Here is a 22,354-nt window from a genome sequence, read left to right on the forward strand (position 1 = left end):
AGAGAGAGACAGAGAGAGACAGAGACAGAGAGAGAGAGAGAGAGACAGAGAGAGACAGAGACAGAGAGAGCAAGAGAGGAACAGATGGAGAGAAAGGAATGAGGGACAGAGAGAACAGACCGTTATGATGGAGAAAACAAAAGAAAGAAGTTGCTAACTGCAGTTGTCAAGTCCCTCTTGAAGTCACAATTTAATTCCAGCTGCCAGCATAATTTGACAGCTTCACATTTTCTGACATGGAGGCCACTATTCAACATGCGCCACAAGTCAATGTGCACCCCTCGGATGTTATGGGAGCACGCTCAATGCGTATCGCACAACTGATCATGAGTTGCTATGGTAACGAGACTTACTGTCCGCCAAAGTCGACGTAGAGCCACCTCTGCAGCAACTCATAGGTCACCAAGGTTACGCCAAACTGAGGGGATGAGCGGAACACTCGAGCTGGAGAGAGAGAGAGGGGGAGGGATAGAGAGAGAGAGAGAGAAAAGAGACCAATTAGGTGTTTCTTATCTGCCGGGAAATGACTGTCAATATGCATTAATGTTCATTTAGCTGTGTCTTTTAAGAAAAAAAATATTATTCAAGCATCAATGTATTAAAGTTCTTTCATTAGTGGCCAAAACATCAATGTTAGCCTAGGTATTTCAGCGTGTTTAAACAGAAGACCCATCGTGTGTGTGTGTGTGTGTGTGTGTGTGTGTGTGTGTGTGTGTGTGTGTGTGTGGTAATTCAAAAACATTCTGAACTACAACAAACAAACTGTCTGTCACAACAGAGAGAGAGAGAGAGAGACTGTGTGAGAGAGAGAGCGAGAGAGAGAGAGAGAGAGAGAGAGAGAGAGAGAGAGAGAGTGTGTGTGTGTGTTGTGTTTACCGGTTGCTCCCTTCCACAGTGCTCTGAAGCCTTCCTCCTGCATGATCTTGCGGAAGCAGTCAATCACGCCATTATACGTTGTCTGGCCTGCACGTGCAGCCACCTGCAGTCGCGTCTTGATGACATCAGCAGGCGTGACCAGCGAGGCCGCAGGGATACCTGCGAAATACGAGGTGGCAAAACAAGAAGGTGAGACCAATGTTTCCTGTGTGTAAATAATACCAGTCAAGAGGGTGAAAATGTGGTGTGTGTGTGTGTGTGTGTGTGTGTGTGCGCATGTGTGTGTTTATGTTTAGATAGAACTCTCATCTCCAGTTTGGCCTTCCTGATTGGCCAGTGGTAGTGGGTGATCATGCCTACCAGCGATGGCTCCGGCGGTGAGCAGCTGTAGGGGTCCCAGCCTGCCCTGCTCGTCTGCAAACTGCGCCTTCATGTGGGCGTACACCGGGAAGTAGATGGCAGAGAACGGGATGTCTCGCAGGAAGCAAGCCTTCGCACCCTGCACAGGCACACAACACAAAAAACCCACACCTTAGAAATGGGCATTTTGGGGTTGCTGTGGCACACTGTGTAGAGCAGGAGCTCCCAAACTTTACCAAGACAAGGCCCCCCGGGAGATTAATATCCAAGGCCCCCCTTTTCTGTGCACCGCACCCCCTTTCACAACTAGTCTAGGTTTGTTAGTAAGTGCCCCCAAATAATAATAATAGTAGTGATCGTAGATTGGGACAGTGGTTTTCAAAGTGGGGGCCGGGAGCCCCAAGGGGGTGCTAGGGGGGCCGTGAAAAGTTGGTAAGAAATAATAGAATAAATTATTGAAGAAATTGAATAACTAATGTACACCAAAATAAACAAAAAATGAGCGAAACAATATTCCCATTAGTTAATTTTATATATCCTAGTGGGGCACTGACTCACAGGCCTAGACTATGGTTGTGAAAGGGGATGCACAGGAAAAGTAGTGCGGCACGACCCATGTAAAGGGGGCCTTGGCTGGAATCTACCAAGGTATGGGGTCCTTGGCACGGTTAAGTTTGGGAAACCCTGAATGGTTTATGAATCCACGGTTTATCCTTCTAATCTGACGCACCTTGTAGAGGCCAAGGAATCCGAGGTCCTTGACCACACTGAGCGCGCTCACACGAGGCCCCGTGGTGATCTCCCCGGCAACCTGCAGCCGGATCTTGACGATCTCCAGCGGGTTGGTGAAAATCACCTGAGATCCACCGGCCTGCAAGGGGAATAGAACACACACACACAGATCAGATCACATCGCATATTAAATCACCTGTGATCCACCAGCCTAGAGAGGAAAAGGATCACAAAAGATTATACATCAGATAATGTACGTTTTGGGCAGAGCCCAAAGAAGGGTTCTGCCTGACACGTTTGTGGGTGAAGAAACAAAAGAAAAAAAATCTAAAAATAGTGCCGTCCTCCACTTCCATTATTCATTCATTTATGGTTCATGTGGGTCACATCTTGGATCACATCTCACATCACATTATTCCTGCCAACAAGGTCTTCCATAACACACACAACCATCCAAGATAAACAAAGGTAAGCACTACTGGCCACGTTTTGTTTTAATTGGAGTTAGAAGATAAACGAGTGAGACTAGGGAGCGAGAGAATGACAGAGTTAATATAGTTTACAAATGAGGCGTGGTGGCTGGTAATGAGATAATGGAATTCATCATTTTGAACCGATAGGAAACTGGTGGCAGGGCTTTAACAACAGAGATAAGGGGAGAGAATAAGAAGTAGAAGAGAATAAGAAGAACAACATGGAAAGAGAGGTAGAAAGAGAGAAAATGAGTCAGAGTGAACAACTCGAACATGACAGCCAGGCAGGGCCATGAGCCATGAGCCATGAGCCAGCCAGGCCGGGGCTGACATGGCCTGAAGCGTCTGACCCCGGCACCAGCACTTTGACCTCTACACCCTGACCTCTGGCACACCCCCCCCCCCCCCCACCACCACCACAACCCCCACACCACTCTGTGCACTCCATCCCTCCCTCAAACCCCACCCCCCACCGCTCTGCTGTTGTCCAGATCTCTGCACTTCTCTACCCCATCTCTCCGTCCTTCACTCACCTCACCACCCTACCTAACCTCATCCACCCATCCCACACCACTGTCCAGGCCTCTGCACTCCTCCACTCCTCCAGCCCTCACTTCATCCCTCCATCCCTTACCCCCTCATTGCACCACTTCATTCCCGACCCCACCTTGTTGTCCAGACCTCTCTACACTACAATCACCCCCTCCATTCCTAACTCGCCGCCCCCATTTCCCCACCCATCCCACACCGCTGTCCAGACCGCTGGACTACTCCCCTACAGCCCTCTCTCACAAACCCCCCCCCATATCCCCAACCCTCACTCATTCCCCTTACCCTCCACCCACCATTTCCTGCACTCGTCCGCTCGCCATCCGTCTATTCCTCTCCCTCTTGTGTTTACCTGCCCGTCCTACGCTAGCTACCTCTTTCCTTCCGAACATCATCCCTCTTTCTCCCCCCACCTCCTCTTGCCCGGATGGAGGAGGAGGAGGTGGTGAAGGTGGAGGATGGGTTTGTCATTTGTTTTTCCTGATGGCCCGTCCTCATCAGTGGCATCCTGTGTGTGCGGTGGCGGGTTGGGGATTAATGTGGAGAGCTCAGTTCAGTTCAGTAGACTTAATGTCATTTCAGAGCTGCTGTGGTGGTCGCGCTGCCCTGCTGCTGCGGTCAGCCCTGTGGCAGCTTTTTGATGTGGAGGGGGCCCACTACTGTGGTGTCATAAAACCAACAAGAAATGACTTCAGAAGCAAAATAATACACAGACACAGACACGCACGCACGCACGCACGCACGCACGCACGCAGGCAGGCAGGCAGGCAGGCAGGCGCGCACACACACACACAGGCAGGCGCGCGCGCGCACACACACAGGCAGGCGCGCGCGCGCACACACACAGACGCGCGCGCAAACACACACACAGACCCGCGCACACGCACACACACACAGACGTGCGCACACGCACACACACACAGACGCGCACACACACACACACACACACACACACACACACACACACACAGACGCGCGCACACACACACACGCGCGCGCACACGCACGCACACACACACACGTCAAACCACTCTGCAGTCAGCCGGCCCGAGGTCGCAGAAGAAGAGAAGGAGACCAATACAAGGGTCGAAGGAGACGAACACTCGTTTATCTGTTAGTCTGTCGTCTTCCCCTTTATCTTTACGAGGCATCTCGTTTGTGTCGGGAGATAGCAGGATGTTAATAGTTTAGCGGTGGCCTTTTAGCAATGGTCCTCGTTACTCTAGTGATATGGCCAGGGGTCAGGGATGTCAAGACACAGCAGAGACCAGAAGAAGTCGGCAGAGAAAAAAAGGCAACATGCTTTTACAGTGACTGTCCTCATATCAACACAGCCAAACATGTCAGAGTATTGGGACTTCTAATCCATAAGAAGTCACATCAGAAGCCATGATGACAACTTTTGGCAGTTACACTTATATGACTACAGCCTGACACCGTAATAACACTTTACAGTAACTTGCAGATGGGCAACAACAAGGCAGACTGCCATTGAGACTCGGTAACGAAAAAAAGGGATTATATAATTAAAAAGGATTTTTTTTTTTTTAAAGGGATATATGCATTGTAATTCAACTGATAATGTCACAGTCATGTCTGTTTTATGGTTCAACCATTTGAAAGTTTGAAAGAACAAGGAGAACTAGTATTTATTGCTATTGAGACTAGCAATAAACTTTGTCTCTCAGCTGCAATTTAAATTGATACCGTCCCATTTTTTTAAATAAGCTTATTTTACACCTCTCCTTGAATTAAATGATTGAGTTGTACCTTTCTCCTGTACTTTCAACCGTTCTCCGAGTATGGCAGTGCAAATTTTACCTCTAAGCTAACAGTTAACATTGAGTCCTATGAGACCAGCTGGCAGCTAACTGGTCTCATAGGACTCAATGTTAATTGCTAGCTTGGAGGTAAAATTTGCACTGCCATACTCAGAGAACGGCAGAAAGGTACAACTTAATCATTTAACTCAAGGAGAGGTGTAAAATTAGCTTATTTCCAAAAATGGAACAGTATCAATTTTAAAAAGCGCAATCACAGAGGCTTCTCAGATCAACAAGAAGCAACAGTAGCTAGATCTGTGTTGGGTAACTATGCCAACTAGGACAAACATTCATGACGGAGAAATCTAAAAACGGACAGCTAATTCTCTGGCAGTTTAGTTATAGTGAGTAGGATTTTAATGAGTTTGCCTTTTCAAATGAGTGGCTATGTCTTGACAGGAGAGGCAGGTCTTGTGTTGTGTTGCTATGCCGTAATGCCTCTATAAAGGAGATGGCAACGTGTTGCTGTTTGTTTGTTTGTTTGTTTGTTTGTTCGCTCGCTCGCTTCGTTTATGAGATGTTTGTGCTCCTGTCCTGTTAATGCATCTGCTCCACGCTGCCATTTTCGTCTGTATTCACATGCATTCAGATGACTTCGCCTTGGGCCTGGCCAAAGCTGTCAGCGGCCTTGACTGCATCTTGGGATGAGGGACGAGAGTGGGGCGGAATAGATGCTTGAGTAAACCGAGCCAAGCCCTCGCTGGCCTGCAGCTCGCCGCCAATCAAAACGCTGGCAGGGGTCGCAACCTCAAAACCTGCCACCAGCGCACGGGCCCCCACCCTTGCCTTGCCACGACACGCACGCACGAGCGCGCACAATGTTGTCCATAACCCCCACTCTCATCACACACACACACACACACACACACACACACACACACCAACCCTGCCTACAACTCCCCACACCACACATACACACAGACCCCAAAAAAGGTTAGTATGCAGGCCTGTGGGGGGCGTTGCCGGAGTAACGTGGCCCCTGCAGCAGCCAGAGGGGAGAGGAGAGGAGACCACATGTGAAGGGAAGCCCAAAGGCCAAAATTAGGCAGAGTAAAAATAGAGCCCACTGGAACACTGAGGCGGGAGGGAGGGGGTGTGAGAGAGAGAGAGAGAGAGAGAGAGAGAGAGAGAGAGAGAGAGAGAGAGAGAGAGAGAGAGAGAGAGAGAGATGGCTTTTTAAAAATGGACCGTAATTACGGGGTTCCAGAACGGGCTGCCCACTTTAAGACAAGGGGGGAAGGGGTGCGGTGAGGTGGGGGCTCCCTCCCACTCTGTCACACCCCCCAACACACACACACATATATATGCACGTAAACGCACACATCACAAGTGTACTGACACACTCATACACCCCTCCCCCCCAACATACTCACAAACATCAAAAATAGACCAAAAAAAATACACCACATAGAAGCATACTTTTACACACACACACATGCACGCACGCACGCACGCACGCACCCACACATGCGCGCACGCGCACACACATTCACACACGCACACACTCCTACATACAGGAAAACGACACACTGGCCATACATAAAAACACAAAAACGCACATGAGCCTAAAGCAACATTCGACTGAGAGCAGACTTGTAAGTACAAGACCTAAGACAAACAGTAGCATTGCCATATACTCCTCCATTGCTTATACACACAAATAGAAACCTGAGGAAGACCTCACGGACCTTGAAACGTTGTTCTGCCATGAAACAAATGGAATAAATGCAATGGAAGAATGTCAAGTGTGCAGACTTCTGTCAATTTGAATCAGCGTTTGTCCTGTACTTTAACAGGGGATGTACACCATTTTGTCATCCTTATTCCAGAATTTATGCTGCCCGTTCATAAATACATATTTTTTTTCCCATCTATTTTTAAGTTTTCATCATGGCTTGGAAATGTACACTTTACATACTTGAGAAGGTGGAACATTTCCATGTAAATCTGCCATAATGACTCAGTCAGATATCAGCCCTAGCTCTGGTCAGACCAGACTAATATTTGTGACAAAAGATCAAATGTGTGAGTGGGCACCATACATCTTTGGAAATTCAACTCAAAATCACACAGTGGACCTTTAAGCCATTACAAGATGTTATGTTAAATTCTTTAGGTTCTGAAGTCTTAATGCGTTAAATACACAAATTTGTGATTGGGCAACATACATTTTGGGAGTTAACTATATATATTTTTTTAAAATACGGGGGACTAAAATACAATAGCACTCACACAGCCTCCGGCCATGATCTCTGCGAAGAGAGGGATGGAGCCGTCCTTATCTGTGAACTTGTCGCGCACAAAGTCGTTCACCGTCAGCTTGATGGCCTTCTCTGGAGCCACGCCGAGCAGCTGAGGCACCAGGCCTGCCAACACACACACACACACACACACACACACAGACAGACACACACACACACACACGTCAGGACAAAAGGAAACCGCATGCAAAAATATCATCTAACAGTAGATGGCAGTGTTGGTCTTTCATCGTGACTCTTTGGAAAACAGACACAACACATGCACACATGTGCACACACTCACTACCCTTCCCCCTCCAAATTCCACCAACCACACGCACAGAAGCCCAAGCCAATAAAATTGCACATAAACACAAACACAGCCACACAAACTGGGTACCTCTACACACACACGTGGGCAGAGCAGCGCGCACACGCACACGCTCGCACAGACACACACACACACTGGCACAAACACACAGGCACACACACACACACACACACACACACACACACACACACACACACACACACACACACACACACAGACACACACACACACACACACACACACACACACACACACACACACACACGCACAGGCCGGGTACCTCGGTAGAAGCCAAAGGCTCCTTCGTAGCGCAGGACCTTCTTGGCGCAGTCGAAGCTGTTCTTGTACATCAGCTCTCCTACAAAGGAGCCCGTGGAGCGCTGGTTCTGCATACGCGTCTTCACCAGGTCAATGGGGTACACCGCCGTTGCACCAGTAGCTAAACACATAACACACGTACACATAGATATTATTAATGTGTAAATATATAATAATAATAATATATTTATTTTATATAGCGGTTTTCATGGCACTCAAAGACACTTTAGAGATAGGCCAAGGCCAAACAAATAACATACAAACACTCAAAGACATACAGAGTACAAAACAGGGACACAACAAAAATAGACAGGCAGTGGAAAGTTCAAGTCCTTGATGAAATGGAACAGTCACATTTGGTGGAGATGATAAGCAAACCCACGACAGGACAGGAGCAGCGATGGAAGGCCGTGGGGATACGAAAATCCGGAGCCTCCCGTCGTGGGGGGCGAGCTCGGCCGATATATACTGTATATTTATATGCACAGCCATTACCATTACTTCGCCAGGTCAATACACCCCTGTTGCACCTGTGGCTCTCACACACCTGTGCACATGGACATGCAAGCACGCACGCACGCACGCACGCACGCACGCACGCACGCACGCACGCACGCACGCAGACACGCACGCAGACACGTACGCACACACACACACACATAGGACTGGGTACCGAAATTCGGTTCCTTAATGGAATTGAATGAAAGGCTAAGGTTCTACTTGGCATCGAAACGTGCCTTGGCTGTCGGTTCCACATTTCGGTTCCTAGATGTCCATCACGTCAGTTATCATTTCGCATTTATAATCCCAGAACGTTAACGCAGTCAGAACGGCAGCCGCTTCTGGCAAAAAATCTGGTAACATTAATTGTGATCATTCTGGCTTGCAGAGACTGCTGGCAGGCTACAACCCCCTTTTAAACAGGTCGTCAAATCATCTATGGATACTAACGCTGTTACGAGAGAAACTACCATCAGCCCATCTTTAATTTGTGTAGGTTTACCGAGAAGAGTAGCCTATTTCTAGCGTTTGTAGACGGCAAAGAATTCAAACTTTGTCTCCGACACAGCCACTGCGAGCCAAGAAACAGCCAGAGGTGTGCAAACGAAGCATTCCATCATTCTCACGCAGATGGTTACATCGGCGTATGAGGAAAGTAAAAGTCGGCAACACTGTTCACTCCACCATGACTCATCAAACAGTGTTGGGGACCTTTTCCCTTTAGTGGTGGGTGCGCGCATTCTCTGACTTTTTGGATTACACCGTGAATCATTGCAAAGTTTAAATTTCATGTCAATAAAATGTAAACTCATATCAGAAGCATCAGGTGAGCTCAGTCACTTTTGGCCGCGAGAGACTTTCTTTGTGCCACGGAAGGCAGTAACGTGTATTATTGAAACTGAAGACTTGATTTCTTCTATGTGGATATTTTTTTTCCGTTTGGTAGCCTATAATTACGGACCATGCAAAGAACTCGAAACAGAGCGCGCCCAGTGCTTCACTGCGTGCGTAACAAGTCGCCTCCGCCCGTTCCCCAAATCCGCCCGCCTACTTATAAGTGATGATAGTTAATTATGTATCCACTGTTTAAGTCAGGAATGGATATCGACATGATACGGAGTTCGTATGCATACAATTTGAAACGGTGATGACATTTAAAACTGAGTCAAACGGCCATAAACAGCATTGTAATGAAGGGTGTCGTAATGGGCAGCCATGAAGGTGGAACTTTAATTTCACGACGACATTCTGGCTAAAAACTTGCCCTGGCTGCTTCCCTGTTTCGCTTTAGGACTACAAGTGTGAACGAAATAAGCAAAACAGCATGAAGGAATAACAGTAGGCTAACGGAAATACCGACGTGACCTGAAATCAAGCGGGCGGAATTGGGAGCCTTTCGCCGGCGAATTGTGCTGAAACTAGATTTTGGACATGCTGGACGTTATCTCCAAATTACGATAGAAAGGGCCACCAATGTTAGCTAATATTGCTCATTACCTCATCTACACAGTTGCCGCTATCCAAAAATATACGATAACATAATCAAATAGTATTTGAAATAGTGACATTATCACGTTCACAGTGAAGTGGGCGGAATTTGGCGACCTTACTTGTTTTAAAAGTGTTTGCAAGAACAGCATACCTGTTAGCTAAAAAAAACTGCAAAATTGCCTGATTTTAAGACAAAAGTTGGAAAAGTTTCAACAGGCCAAATCCTGACAGTCAACGGGACGGCAGTGACAGGTCAGACAGTAGGCTACACCATGCTTTTCCATTTAACAGTCCCTGCGCGAGGCCAAAATCCCCGGGCATGTTTTAAAACGAGCGTGTGCAGCGTAAAAAATTAAATGTGAGTTTCTCCTTGTTGTTTTGCCGCTCAAGTTGTCTGGGGCTGATGCAAAACTTCATGCTGGTTCAGTTTGTAATCAGGTAAATTCGCACGATTGTCTGCGCGATTGCCATGAACATCGACTGTATGACTATGACCTGATGCTCCGATGCAAAGATGCACAACCACGAAATGGATAGGGTTGGATTTAGATTGTAGTTCTCAATTTAAAATAAATTCCCGGGAACTTCAACTGGATAATGAGGTAGGCTCGGTGGTCGTTTGAGATTTTTAAACATTTCGTTCAGTGTTTATAAATTAGGAACCGAAAATGGCACCGTCAGGAACCGGCATTGAAACGTAGGTTCTGGAACCGGAACCGAAACCGAAAAATTCTGATCGGTACTCAGCCCTACACACACACACTTATGTGCTTAGAAAGGCATTGATGTTCCTGAATGGTGATGATGAACCGTGGTTATACAGACATCGCCTGGCAGGTCTGCATGTCATTAACACATTAAAGAAATCAAAACTTTAAAGTTGTTCCGTGTCAAACTACACTACACTCATACGCAGTTAGAAACAAAAGCTAGGCTAACATGTCAAGACCAACCAGTCAAAGCATGTTCACGAATGCCACCCATGGTGATAAAGTCACACATGATTTGCTCATTTCTATTTTGACTCTAAAGCTGTATGTACGCTAGTAGGCACCTCTTAGTATCCTTCAGTAGGGGATCAAAGCCTTGTGTCTGTGGATGTGATTTAGGTGCGTCGATGCATATGGATGCATTGCCCAGACATCAAATAGGCCATAGATCAGAGGCATAGACAGTTCTTTAGAACAGTGATTCCCAACCTTTTTTGGGTTGCGTACCACCTAAGCATCTTAGTTGTGCCATGAGTACCCCCTAATTCCTGTTCTATATCGCTGATGTCCTGATGTGACTGCTCCATATATTTGTTATAATAATAACATTTTTCCAAGTACCCCCTGCAGTGTGCTCGTGTACCCCTAGTGGTACACGTAACCCTGGTTGGGAAACACTGCTTTAGAGCCATTACAGTGGCAGACAAGGAGACGAGGGGAAAGAGGAGGGAGGAGGTGGAAACACGATCTTCCATAGAAGAAAAGAAAGAAAGGAAGGAAGGAAGAAAGGAGAGACGAAAGGAAAAAAAAACATACAACATACACCACCACCACCACCACGGTAGCAAGCCTGTACTTTGGGATGACTGCAAAGTGTCTGCCCCTCGCGACGCCAGTTTCTGCGGGCAAGCTTGTGGAGGGTTCTTATTTACTTTGATCCACGCTGGCGCTGGCTCTGGCTCTCGCCCTTGCTCGTGGTGGGGCTTGCTCGCTCACTCCCTCCCTCGTGCTTACGCGGCAAATATTTACATAACCTCGGGGGTCACTGTATTTATGTATTTTACATTCGGCCATTCAGTGTGCCATCGTTCAGACGGCACGTCTGAAGACAAACAAAGGGAAAGTGCTAGTTTTAAACGCCTAGAAAGCGACCTGGTTCAGCCCCCCAAAAAAACCTGGAAAGCCAAAGCCTTGAGAGTATTTAAGGGACCCATCACCTCAGGGTGCTGGATGAACACAGTGAGAATTACTCAGTTTGTGAAAAAAATAAACAATGTTGCTGAATAAGGTCATCTAAGATTCTGATTAAAATCGGAAAACAAACATCAAACATAAAACCAGAGCTTTGGCAAACGTCTTAAAGGAACAGTCCACCTCATTTCAAGAAATTGTTCATATGTAGTTAAGTGCCAGTAAAATATGAGAATACATAGGATTTTTCATCTATGTGTTTGCATTGCCTAGTATAACAGTATTGGCAAATTAAGCGTAGCAATGCAAGTCTATGGGAACAAACAAAACACCATCAAATGTACTTATAAATGTAAAATTCACCAGAATGCGAAACAGCTATTTAATCCGTCCTGTTGTCACTTGTGGCTTGATGCTAATGCTCCCATTTACTTCCAGTGATTATTCTAAGCTATGTTAATAATTCTGATACCCATAAATCTAAGTACTGAAAACACTGAGAAGAAAATGATATGCAGATTCATTAATCATGCTTGGAAATACTGCATATATGTGAAAATCAACAAAAAGGGTGGACTGTTCCTTCAAGAATATTTGCACTGTAGCAAAAAAAGTATATTTACTGATAGTAAGAGGGAGTTTATTTCCCATATTGAATGCATATTTTCCCTGATCATGCAAGCAGACACAACTGGCAGTGATGACCCTCTTCACTGGCATTATGGCAGAGGTTCCCAAACTTTACCATGACAAGGCTCCCCATATACCGGTGCATTCTAGTCAAGGCCCCCCCTTACATGTGTCGCGCCACAATATTTTTCCTGTGGAACCCCTTTCACCACCAAAGTGGAGGGCCTGTGAGGCAGAGTCCCACTAGGATGTAAAACAATATCAATAGGAATGTGAATAGGAATATTGTTTAGCTTATTTTTGTTTTATTTTATTGCATGCTATTCAGTTTATTCAATTATTTATTTTTTGTTGGGCTATATTTTTCCTGCCATCCTGCCGCGGCCCCCTAGCACCTCCTCGCGGCCCCCCCAGGGTGCCCGGCCCCCACTTTGAAAACCACTGCATAATGGCACAATGCCAAACAGGCTTGCACATTATTTTTCCCAAAACATCACGCAAACTAAGTTGCGACTAGTGGGATTACTCGGTGCCAACAAACATAAGCTGAGGGGACTAGCGCAAGCCTGGAAAGATTTTGTTGAAAGTAAGAGCCTTCATCTATAGGACAAAGACAGAAGATTCAGATCATTTCGAGAGTTTTATGAAAAGTCTTGAGATTTTCCCATAGGTTTACATGCTCTGCTTCGCCTGGATGACGAAGGTACACTAGTGGGGATATAACAGTTAGTCTGAGGAGGAGCCAGAGGGATTAGGAGAGATGACTGGTGGTAAGAGACAGACAGGTGGTGGAAAGAGAGACAGACTGATGGGAAGAGAGCGATAGACGGTTGGTGGAAAGAGAGAGACAGGTGGGAAGAGAGAGAGTGGGAGGATGAGAGAAACAGGTGGGAAGAGAGAGACAGGTGGGAAGAGAGAGAGAGGTGGTGGAAAGAGAGAGGCAGACAGGTGGTGGAGAGAGAGAGACAGACAGGTGGAAAGAGAGAGAGGTGGTGGAAAGAGAGAGAGGGGGCTAGTGTTGTGTAGAGGGGGTGGTTGATGTGAGCGGCAAGAGGTCAGGTGGAAGACAGTTGTGGAGAGAGACAGGTGTAGTGCTGAAGGTAAGGGCTGGAAAGACAGACAGACAGACGGGTGGGGTGCTTGTGTGGTGTAGAGGTGGTTGATGCCAGCCTCAGAAGGACGCAGGGAGAGACAGCTGTGGCGCTGTAGTGAAGTAGTGGCAAGACAGGCCAGTGGGAACTGGCAAGAAACAGGTGCGGTATCGGTGTGGCGTACAGTGCAGGTGGTTGGCGTGAGCGTCAAGAGGGGAAGAAGAGAGAGGCAGGTGTGGTGCTGGAGGAGAGTAGTGGGAACTGGGAAGACAAAAAGGTCAGAAGACACAGGAGCATGTGATGCTAGTGTGGTGTAGAGGTGGTCGGGGTGGAGAGTCAGAGAGGCATGACTGGTGGGTAGAGGAGCGTGGTGTGAACTGGGAAGAAGGAAAACGGGTGTGGTGTCGAGGTGGTTAATGTGAGCGTCAGAACTGGATGATTAGAAGAGAGAGAGAGACAGGTGTGGTGCTGGAGCTGAGTGGTGGGAAGCAGACTGATGGCAAGAGACAGATCGGGTGTGGTGTGGTGTGGTGTGGTGTGGTGTGGTGTGGTGTGGTGTGGTGTGGTGTGGTGGGTGTGAGCATCAGGAGGTTGAGTGGGAGGAGAGAGAGACGGGCGTGGTGCTGCTGGTACTGGAGTCCCAGTGGGGGGACGACAGACAGAGACAGAGAGACAGACAGACGGAAGGATGGACAGACAGACGGACGGACGGAGAGACGGACAGACTCTCGAGGGACGAGTGGTAGGAGAAAGAGAGGTGCGGGTGTGGTACAAAAATGGTTGATTTGATCGCCAGAAGGATGAGACGTAGGCAGGTGTGGCGTTGGTGTAGAGGTCATCGGTGCGTCAGAGGGACAAGTGAAAGCAGGAAGAGAGGTGTAGCACTGGTGTGGTGTAGTCGAGGTGGTTGGTGTGTAGGACTCTTGAACGTCAGAGAGAGGGATGAGGTCTGGGAACTGGAAGACAGAGGTGTGGCACTGGCTGGTAGAGAAACAGGGTAGTACCGAGTGAGACTCCACAACAACAAATATTAGACGACTGTGAGCGTCATAGGGATCAGGAGATGAGCACGAGTGGAGGAGATGAGAACGAGTGGAGGAGATGAGCAGAAGGAGAGGAGGAGTGTGGAGGAGGAGTGGAGGAGGAGAGAAGGAGGAGTAGAGGAGATGAGGAGTGTGGGGGAGGAGTAGAGGAGGAGAGGAGGAGGTGTGGTACTGGGTGTACTCATGAACGGCCATCCGGGTACTTTGCTCCTAAATGTGCGTTACGCCCCTTCATGGGTGAAAACAAACGGAATGTCTCATCAACTTACATGCTACATCGGCTACCCTAAATGAACACAGTGCATGCTTCAGTCATGGCCGTTTGGCAATATTATTTGAACAGCCGGCAACACAACACGTTTTCAGCATGTTGCGTGTGAGCAACGCTTGTCTACAGTTCCTTATCTTTCGTTTATTAAACCCCAACACCACCAATTGACTTGCATTGCCTGTTTTCCCCCACAAATGGGCGTAACGCACATGGAAAACGTCACGCCGTTCATGAGTGTACTGGAAGCATAGTGCACAGGGGAGTGGTTTAATATTTGTTGTGGAGTATGAAGACAGGGGTTGCAGTTAGCGACTTTCTTGGTTGCAATGCAATTTCAATTGAAAAGTGAAGTGAAAGCCCAACTGGGGAAACTCCAACTCCCATCGTCATTGGGACACAGCACTCCGCAGCACTCAAATGTACACTGCAACGAAATTGCATTTTTATGCATCACCCGTGCCAGGGGGCAGTCCCCAATGGCGCCCCAAAGGGAACAGTGTGGCGGAACGGTACCATGCTCAGGGTACCTCAGTCATGGAGGAGGATGGGGAAGAGCACTGGTTAATTACTCCACCCATCAACCTGGCGGGTCGGGAGTCGAACCAGCAATCTTTGGGCAACAAGTCTGACGCCCTAACCGCTTACCCATGACATGCCAATTGGGAACCAAGTAAGTTGCAAACTGGTTAGCAACAAGATCCAGTTCAGCATCAGGAAGAGTTGAGGAGGAGGTGAGGCGTGGTATTGGTGTGTGTTGTTGACTACTAGTAAAGAGGTCTAATATGTCTGTAAAGAGCTCTGTAAGCGTCAGAAAGGGTTGGGGTATAAGGAGGCAAGAGGTATGGTGGTGGTGGTGGTAATGGTGGTGGTGATGGGGGTGTTGGTGAGGGAGGAAAAGTGTGGTGTTGTGAGTTTCAGAGAGGGTTGCGGAGCAGTAGGAGTTGGTTGGTGGGCTAGAAGGCATTAGAATGATGAGTAGGAGCAGTGGTGTCGACTGCTCTGTGAGTTTTGGCAAAGGACGCGCTCAACTTCTTGGAAAAAATTAAAGTCTTTGGGTGCGCGATAAAATGTATCAACTTAAGGAAGAAAAATCTGCACTCACAAACTGCGTCTCATTATTTATTTATATTACCACCATGTCCAAAAAGCAAACGCGTTTCGGCCATCAAGCCATCATCAGTGCTCTGTGAGCATCAGCATGATGAGGGTGGCAGTATTACTAGCCAGGCCATGCCATCCTACACTGTGTGCAGAATTATTAGGCAAACATGTTTTTTGACCATTTTGTCTTTTTTATGCATATTTTCCAACAGCAATCTATATGAACATGAAAACCTATTTGATTTAAGCATTCCAGGTCATGTATATTTGTATAATAAGATGGGGATGTAGTCGAAGGTGCCCAACACCTAATATCAGGTGTGCATAATTATTAGGCAACTTTGTTTTCTTCTGGGAAAATGGGCCACAAAATAGATCTAACAAACTCTGAAATGTCTATAAACAATTTTGAAGAGGGATGTGGCTGTCTTGAAATTTGCAAGATGTTGGTCACGTTCGCACAGAACTATCAGATGCACCGTTACAAAGTCATCAGTCTCTTAAGAAATGTCACTGCCAAACATTGAGAAGAATTTAACGTGAAACTACAAAAAAAATATTACCCTGCAGTCCTATCATATTCCAGAACAGAAACCAACACAGAGTGTCCAGAAAAACAGGGTATTGAGCGCTCAGAGACATGGCCAAGGTAAGAAGGGATGACACCAGACAACCATTCAACAAGTTAATTAAGTCAAAACGGGGGCAAAAATACCTGGGGACAATTTTTTTAAAGGTTTTATGGACTTGGGAAAGTGACTCTTGACAGACAGGGTGGATGAACCCATGGCTGGATCTTTTAGAGGGAGAAAATTGCATATTTTACGAAGACAATGGTATTTATGCAGTAATCTGCTGGTATTTGAGTGGAACTCAGCAACTGATCTGAGTGTGCACATTACTGATCTAGCCATAGGCTCATCAACCTGGTCCATTAACAGTCACTTTCACTAGTTCATAAAACCATTGAAAAAACTGTCTAAAGACATTTCTTGACCCAGTCTTGACTTAAGTGACATGTTGAGTGGTTTTCAGGTTTCAGCCTGTTTTACTCTGAGTGCTGAATACAATGTTCTTGTGGACAGTCGATGTAGGTTTCAGTTCTGGAATATACCAGCACTGCAGGGTAATAGTTTTGTGGTAGTTTCATCTTCAATTCTTCTCAATCTTGCAGTTACTTTGTGAGCACATGTCATGTGACACTGATGGCTTGTAATGGTGCATTAGATGGATGTGACCAATATTTCAAGACAGCCACACCCCTCTAGAAGACTTCAAAATTGTTTATAGTCTTTACAAAGTTTGTTAGATCTCTTTTGTGGCTCATTTTCCCAGAGGAAAACAAAGTTGCCTAATAATTATGCACACTAATTTTGCCCTGATATAGGGTATTGGGCTCCTTCGATCACACTGTCTCTTATTATACCAATATGCATGACCTGGAATGCTTAAATCCAATAGGTGTTCATGTCCATAAAGGGTGGTGGTGGACAATATGCATAAAATGGACGATATTGTCAAAAAACTTGTTTGCCTAATAATTCTGCACACAGTGTAGTGACGCAACACCTTCAGGTCTGATTAGACTTCTGCAACTGCGCTCGTCAAAAGTCGCTTGGGAGTGGCCACGAACCAACATTGTATTCATGCATCTGCGAGTTCTGCGAGGTCCGAGGTCTCGTCGCGAGCCACATTTTAAATTTTGCGATTACTTTCACTACATTGTAACTAAGCACTGCGGTCATTATTAAGCAATGTTGCTTTCTAACCCGGTTAGCTAGGTATTTTCACACAAATTGCAAAGGCAATGCACTGGTATCATTACAGGTGCTGGTCAACGAATTAGAATAATTTGAAATAGTGCAATCATTAAATTCTTTGAATGCATTTTTTGTGCAGAAAGCAAATCAGGTGTTCACCGCACCTGTCCTACTCGTTAGACTAATCACATAACTCGTTACCTGTAAAAAATTTGCTCAGCTGAGCTTTCCAAAAGGCCCATTTAGGCCATTTAACTGTGACAATGTTAAATTGAATTAGAATAATGGAGAAACCGTTTCATTGAATTAGAATCATTTTTATTATAATTAGAATCATCACTTTCTCAGTATTTTGTGGCTGCCCCCTTGGCTTGTATGACTGCCTGAATCTCCGCGGCATCGATTTGACCAGCTTGTCGCAAGTTTCCGCACTCACAGCTTCCCAGGCAGTGGCGATGTTCTGCTTCAGTTGGTCCAGCGTAGTAGGCTTTCCGTCGCAAATTTTCCGCTTGACGATGGCCCAAAGGTTTTCAATGACATTGAGGTCAGGCGAGTTGGCCGGCCATGCCAAAACTTCAAGCTGTTTTTAGTGAACCAATCTTTGGTCGACTTTGCCGCATGAGCCGGTGCAAGATCCTGTTGAAATATGAAGTCTTCTTCGCCGAACTGTTCCTCAACAGTCGGAATCAGGAACGTTTCCAGAACATCTTGATATACAGCAGCATTGACAGTCTTCTTGAGGAAGCAGTTTCCCTAGACCTCGAGCGGACATGCATCCCCAGACCATAACGCTCTGGGGAAACTTAAGGGATCTTTTCACGCACTCGTGGTTGTAGGTTTCGCCACCACGACGCCAGACACGAGGACCTTGGTCACCGAAAGAGATGCAGAAGCGTGATTCGTTACTGAAGACCACTTTCTGCCAGTCTTCAGCAGTCCACTCGCCGTGTTCTTTGGCCCACTTCAGCCGTTTCTCCATTTGTTTCTTGTTCAGCATCGGTTTTACTGCTGGAACGTGAGATTTGAAGCCGAGTTCGCGCAGACGACGGTAAGTGGTTGATCTGGAGACGTCAGCGCCGGTCGGCTTGTTCCACAAGTCGGTGAGCTCGGAAGTGGATTGAACCGGTTGCTGACTGCGATCTTTCTCAGCTGCTTGTTGTCGCGAGCAGAAGTTTTTCGGACGCCGGAACAGTTGGTGCGCTTGCTGCAGTTTTTCTTGAAAGCTTTGCAGACGGAAGACTGGCTGATGCTGAGCTGCTCAGCAATTTTTGTTTGGGTCAAGCCTTGTTGGCGAAGGGCTTAAATTTGAGCCACTATTCCGGTTGAGAGGTTGCGCTGCTTACCCATGATTGATTTTACAACTTAGAAATTCTACTCAACCCTGACTTTATACTGCACAGTAGGGATGCAAATGATTAATCGACTTTAATCGACCAATGCATTAATCGATTAAAAAAACATTAATCGCAATTAATCGACAATTCAACTGACAACAGACCCAGGTGAAATGGGCATATGAAGAGTGTGTGTGAAGAGGGGTGTGAATAGTGGGAATATTTAAATCACCTCTGGATTAAAGAATTGAAATAAAATTAATTTAAATGTGGTATTTTATGTACATTTTTTAGATTTAGTAGTTTATTTCCGAGAAACATCGCTTATCAATTAATCGTAAGTCGATCGATAAGACTATCAACTAATGATTAATGAATTAATCGATAATTTGCATCCCTACTGCACAGTGAACACTTTTCACAGAAAACAAAAAATCGAGCATTTATTCTAATTCAATGAAACGGTTTCTCCATTATTCTAATTCAATAAAACAACAGTGTCACAGTTAAATGGCCTAAATGGGCCTTTTGGAATGCTCAGCTGAGCAATTTTTTTTACAGGTAACGAGTTCTGTGATTAGTCTAACGAGTAGGACAGGTGCGGTGAACACCTGATTTGCTTTCTGCACAAAAAATGCATTCAAAGAATTTAATGATTGCACTATTTCAAATTATTCTAATTCGTTGACCAGCACCTGTATTTGACATTGCAGTCTGTTTTCACGAGCAGAAAATGCAAGCATGTAAAGACAGTTGATTCTCTATGTGTGTTTACATTCGGTGGAGGAAGCTACGGTAGTAAAACCGCAGGCATTGTGCCACGATTGTTCAATTGATGCATAGTTTGTTACTTAGCTTGTAACTTCGTGTATTTACACACATTTACACAAGGCATTAATATAGTTTTTAACAGAATACAGCTCTGCTCTCGCAAACTACTGGCATTGCGCTGCCACAAGAACAGAACAAGGAAGTTGCGAGACGACCAATCATAGCGATTTTTGTCTGCGTCCTACGCGTCCGTCCGACGGATAGTTAGAATTTTTTCGAGGCGCTCGAGGACGGGCGCAGAGCCTCTGCGAGGGGGGCGTGGACTCGCACAGACAGAAGACGGACGGACGCAGAGGCTATGCGTACGAAGCATAAATCTAGCTTTCAGCGTTGCTTCTAGTCACGCCAAGAGCAATACAAATATCTGTTCTGCGTTCCCCAGAAATCGGGAACTCATCCTACTATGTCGGGAAGCAAACGACCATTAGCAAACCAAGGGAGGCAGGTCAACCTTGCCATTTAGGAAATGTTAATTGTTATGTTCTTGGTCAGACCAAGTCTCGAAGAGATTTGAAAGTTGATGATAATCAGGGCTAAGTATTACAGCCTGCAGTTAGATTAATAACAACAAAATGAATAAAATGGGTTGATGAAGAGGACAAATATTAGGGAAAAAATGAAGGTGGAGTGGTGTTGTGGTGTTTGCATCAGCAGATCTGGGGTGTGGTAGTGATGAGGTTGGTGGTCTGTTTTATGTGGGGAACTCGATGAGCGTCAGAGTGGTATGTGGTCGAGTGGAGAGGTGTGGTGTGGGTTGTGCGAGTTGGGTGATCTGCACTAACCTGAAGGTTTGCTGTTAGCATTAGTGGTCTGATATTTGATTTGTGGAGTCTGAACTGTGCTCTGTAAACGTCATGGGAGTGGAGGTGTGTTGTTGTTGCTGTTGGTGTTGGTGTTATGCAACGTAATGGTTGTGGTGGCGCATTACCTCCAGCGATGGAGCCCAGGGTGAAGCGGTAGGCCGACTCAGCAGCCTGTAGCCACACTGGCCGCGTGCCTTCACCAGCTGACTGCTGCAGAGAGACACACGGGGAGAGAGAGAGACAGAGGAGGGGTGAGAAGGATAGGTTTGGCTGCTTGGCCTATTCGCCAGCATGGTAGTACATAAAAAGAAATGATCCTGTGCCTCAATCTTTAGCATTTTTTTTTCATTAGTTTTTTTTTTTAAGAAAAATTATTTACTCTCAATGTAGAAATCATTTTTTTTCTTGTCAAATCTGTCGAGCCCGACATCAGGCACTAAGTCTGATACCCATCAGCACATGACATCAAACGAGTTTTGTGTTGAAGTGAAGCAGGTATTAACAACAAGCACTTTCGTACAGAATGCTGTGGAAAACTGCGGATCAGCATTGAATCAAAGGTGCCTGGCGCTAAGAAAAAGGCTAATTGCTCATTTAAACACATTGGCCGTTTTATGGCTTAAACAGTGTACAAATTCATATCACATAGAAAAAATAAAATAAAATGCATCACAAATAAATATATATGGAGGTAAAATATACTTTGTGAGGGTCATAAGAAAAACAGTCAGAGAGGGACAGGAAGGTAAAGAGGGGTGAATGTGTGGTGAAAGAGAGGAAGAAAACGTGATGGAAAAAAAGAGGAAGAAAGGAAGCCGGGGGAGAGGGAAGACAAGAAACAGGTACAAACGAGTGATACAAAGACGCACACAGTCGGATGAGAGGAACTGAAAAGAGCAGAAATTCAGAATATGGAACTAACAAAGTCAAAGAGGAAACAAGAGGGAGCAAAACGAGTGTGAAAAAAACACTCATTAGGGAACCTGAGAAATGGACAGAGAGAGAGAGTGGGGAGGAAGGGTAAAATAAACGGGGAGAAAGAGAGACTAACCACATATTTAAACTGGCCACAGGGGCATAGCACTTTTACAAGACAGACATTTACACTGTGAAAGTGTGCAGCTGAATCAAGATTCTCAACCATTCGCACACAAGCACGCCCGCACACACGCGCACACGCGCACACGCGCACACACACACACACTATGCTGGACAATTGTCTGGGCCACAGAAAGCCAGTTATTGGATTTGGAGAAGCTGCTCTCCCACTACTCTATGGAGGGAGATGGCAGAAGAGGTCCATTCTGTGCTGCACACTTGGTTTAAGTGCCCCAATCTGACACAATTGTAGCACAGCAGCGCACACAGGAGGCCTTAACATCCATTCAATGTCTTAAAAAAATTGTAAACATGCTTTGGCTTGAGATTTCATTTATTACATCTCATTGTAGGTGTATAAGAGTAAAATTGAAAGGATGAAGTGTGTGTGTGTGTGTGTGTGTGTGTGTGTGTGTGTGTGTGTGTGTGTGTGTGTGTGTGTGTGTGTGTGTGTGTGGTGTGTGTGTGGTGTGTGTGTGGTGTGTGTGTGTGGTGTGTGTGTGAGAAAACTGAATGGGAAGCCACTTGTTACTACTACATACATACATATGGCCATGAGTGTCCGTCTGTGTGTCAGCCATGTTAAGATAACCCGTTTACAGTGCGGCTCTGTTGGTCATATACACTGTACGGCCATGCGTCCGATGTTAAGATGTTAACCCGTTTACAACGCTGCTCTTGTCATACATGACGGTATGTCTGGTCTGTATGCCAGGACAGTTTACAGTGCTGGTTTGACCATGTGCCAGGTATGGCGAGCACTTTTATCTCATTTTATCTCTGTCCCACTGATGTGG

General features: G+C 46.1%; 1 protein-coding gene across 2 annotated transcripts in view; it reads right to left on the minus strand.

Moving 5' to 3' along the window:
- slc25a12 (solute carrier family 25 member 12) overlaps positions 1-22,354 on the minus strand; it is a 44,978-nt gene that overhangs the window by 2,783 nt on the left and 19,841 nt on the right. For both annotated transcript variants that reach the window (XM_063211799.1, XM_063211800.1), the window contains exons 10-16: positions 20,585-20,669; positions 7,665-7,823; positions 7,046-7,179; positions 1,967-2,107; positions 1,237-1,375; positions 877-1,035; positions 354-444 (exon numbers count right to left, since the gene is read on the minus strand). In XM_063211799.1, coding sequence (XP_063067869.1) covers positions 354-444; positions 877-1,035; positions 1,237-1,375; positions 1,967-2,107; positions 7,046-7,179; positions 7,665-7,823; positions 20,585-20,669 — 908 coding nt within the window. The remainder of the gene's footprint in view (positions 1-353; positions 445-876; positions 1,036-1,236; positions 1,376-1,966; positions 2,108-7,045; positions 7,180-7,664; positions 7,824-20,584; positions 20,670-22,354) is intronic.

Source organism: Engraulis encrasicolus, chromosome 12, assembly GCF_034702125.1.
Source record: "Engraulis encrasicolus isolate BLACKSEA-1 chromosome 12, IST_EnEncr_1.0, whole genome shotgun sequence".
In the NCBI taxonomy this organism is placed as follows: domain Eukaryota; kingdom Metazoa; phylum Chordata; class Actinopteri; order Clupeiformes; family Engraulidae; genus Engraulis; species Engraulis encrasicolus.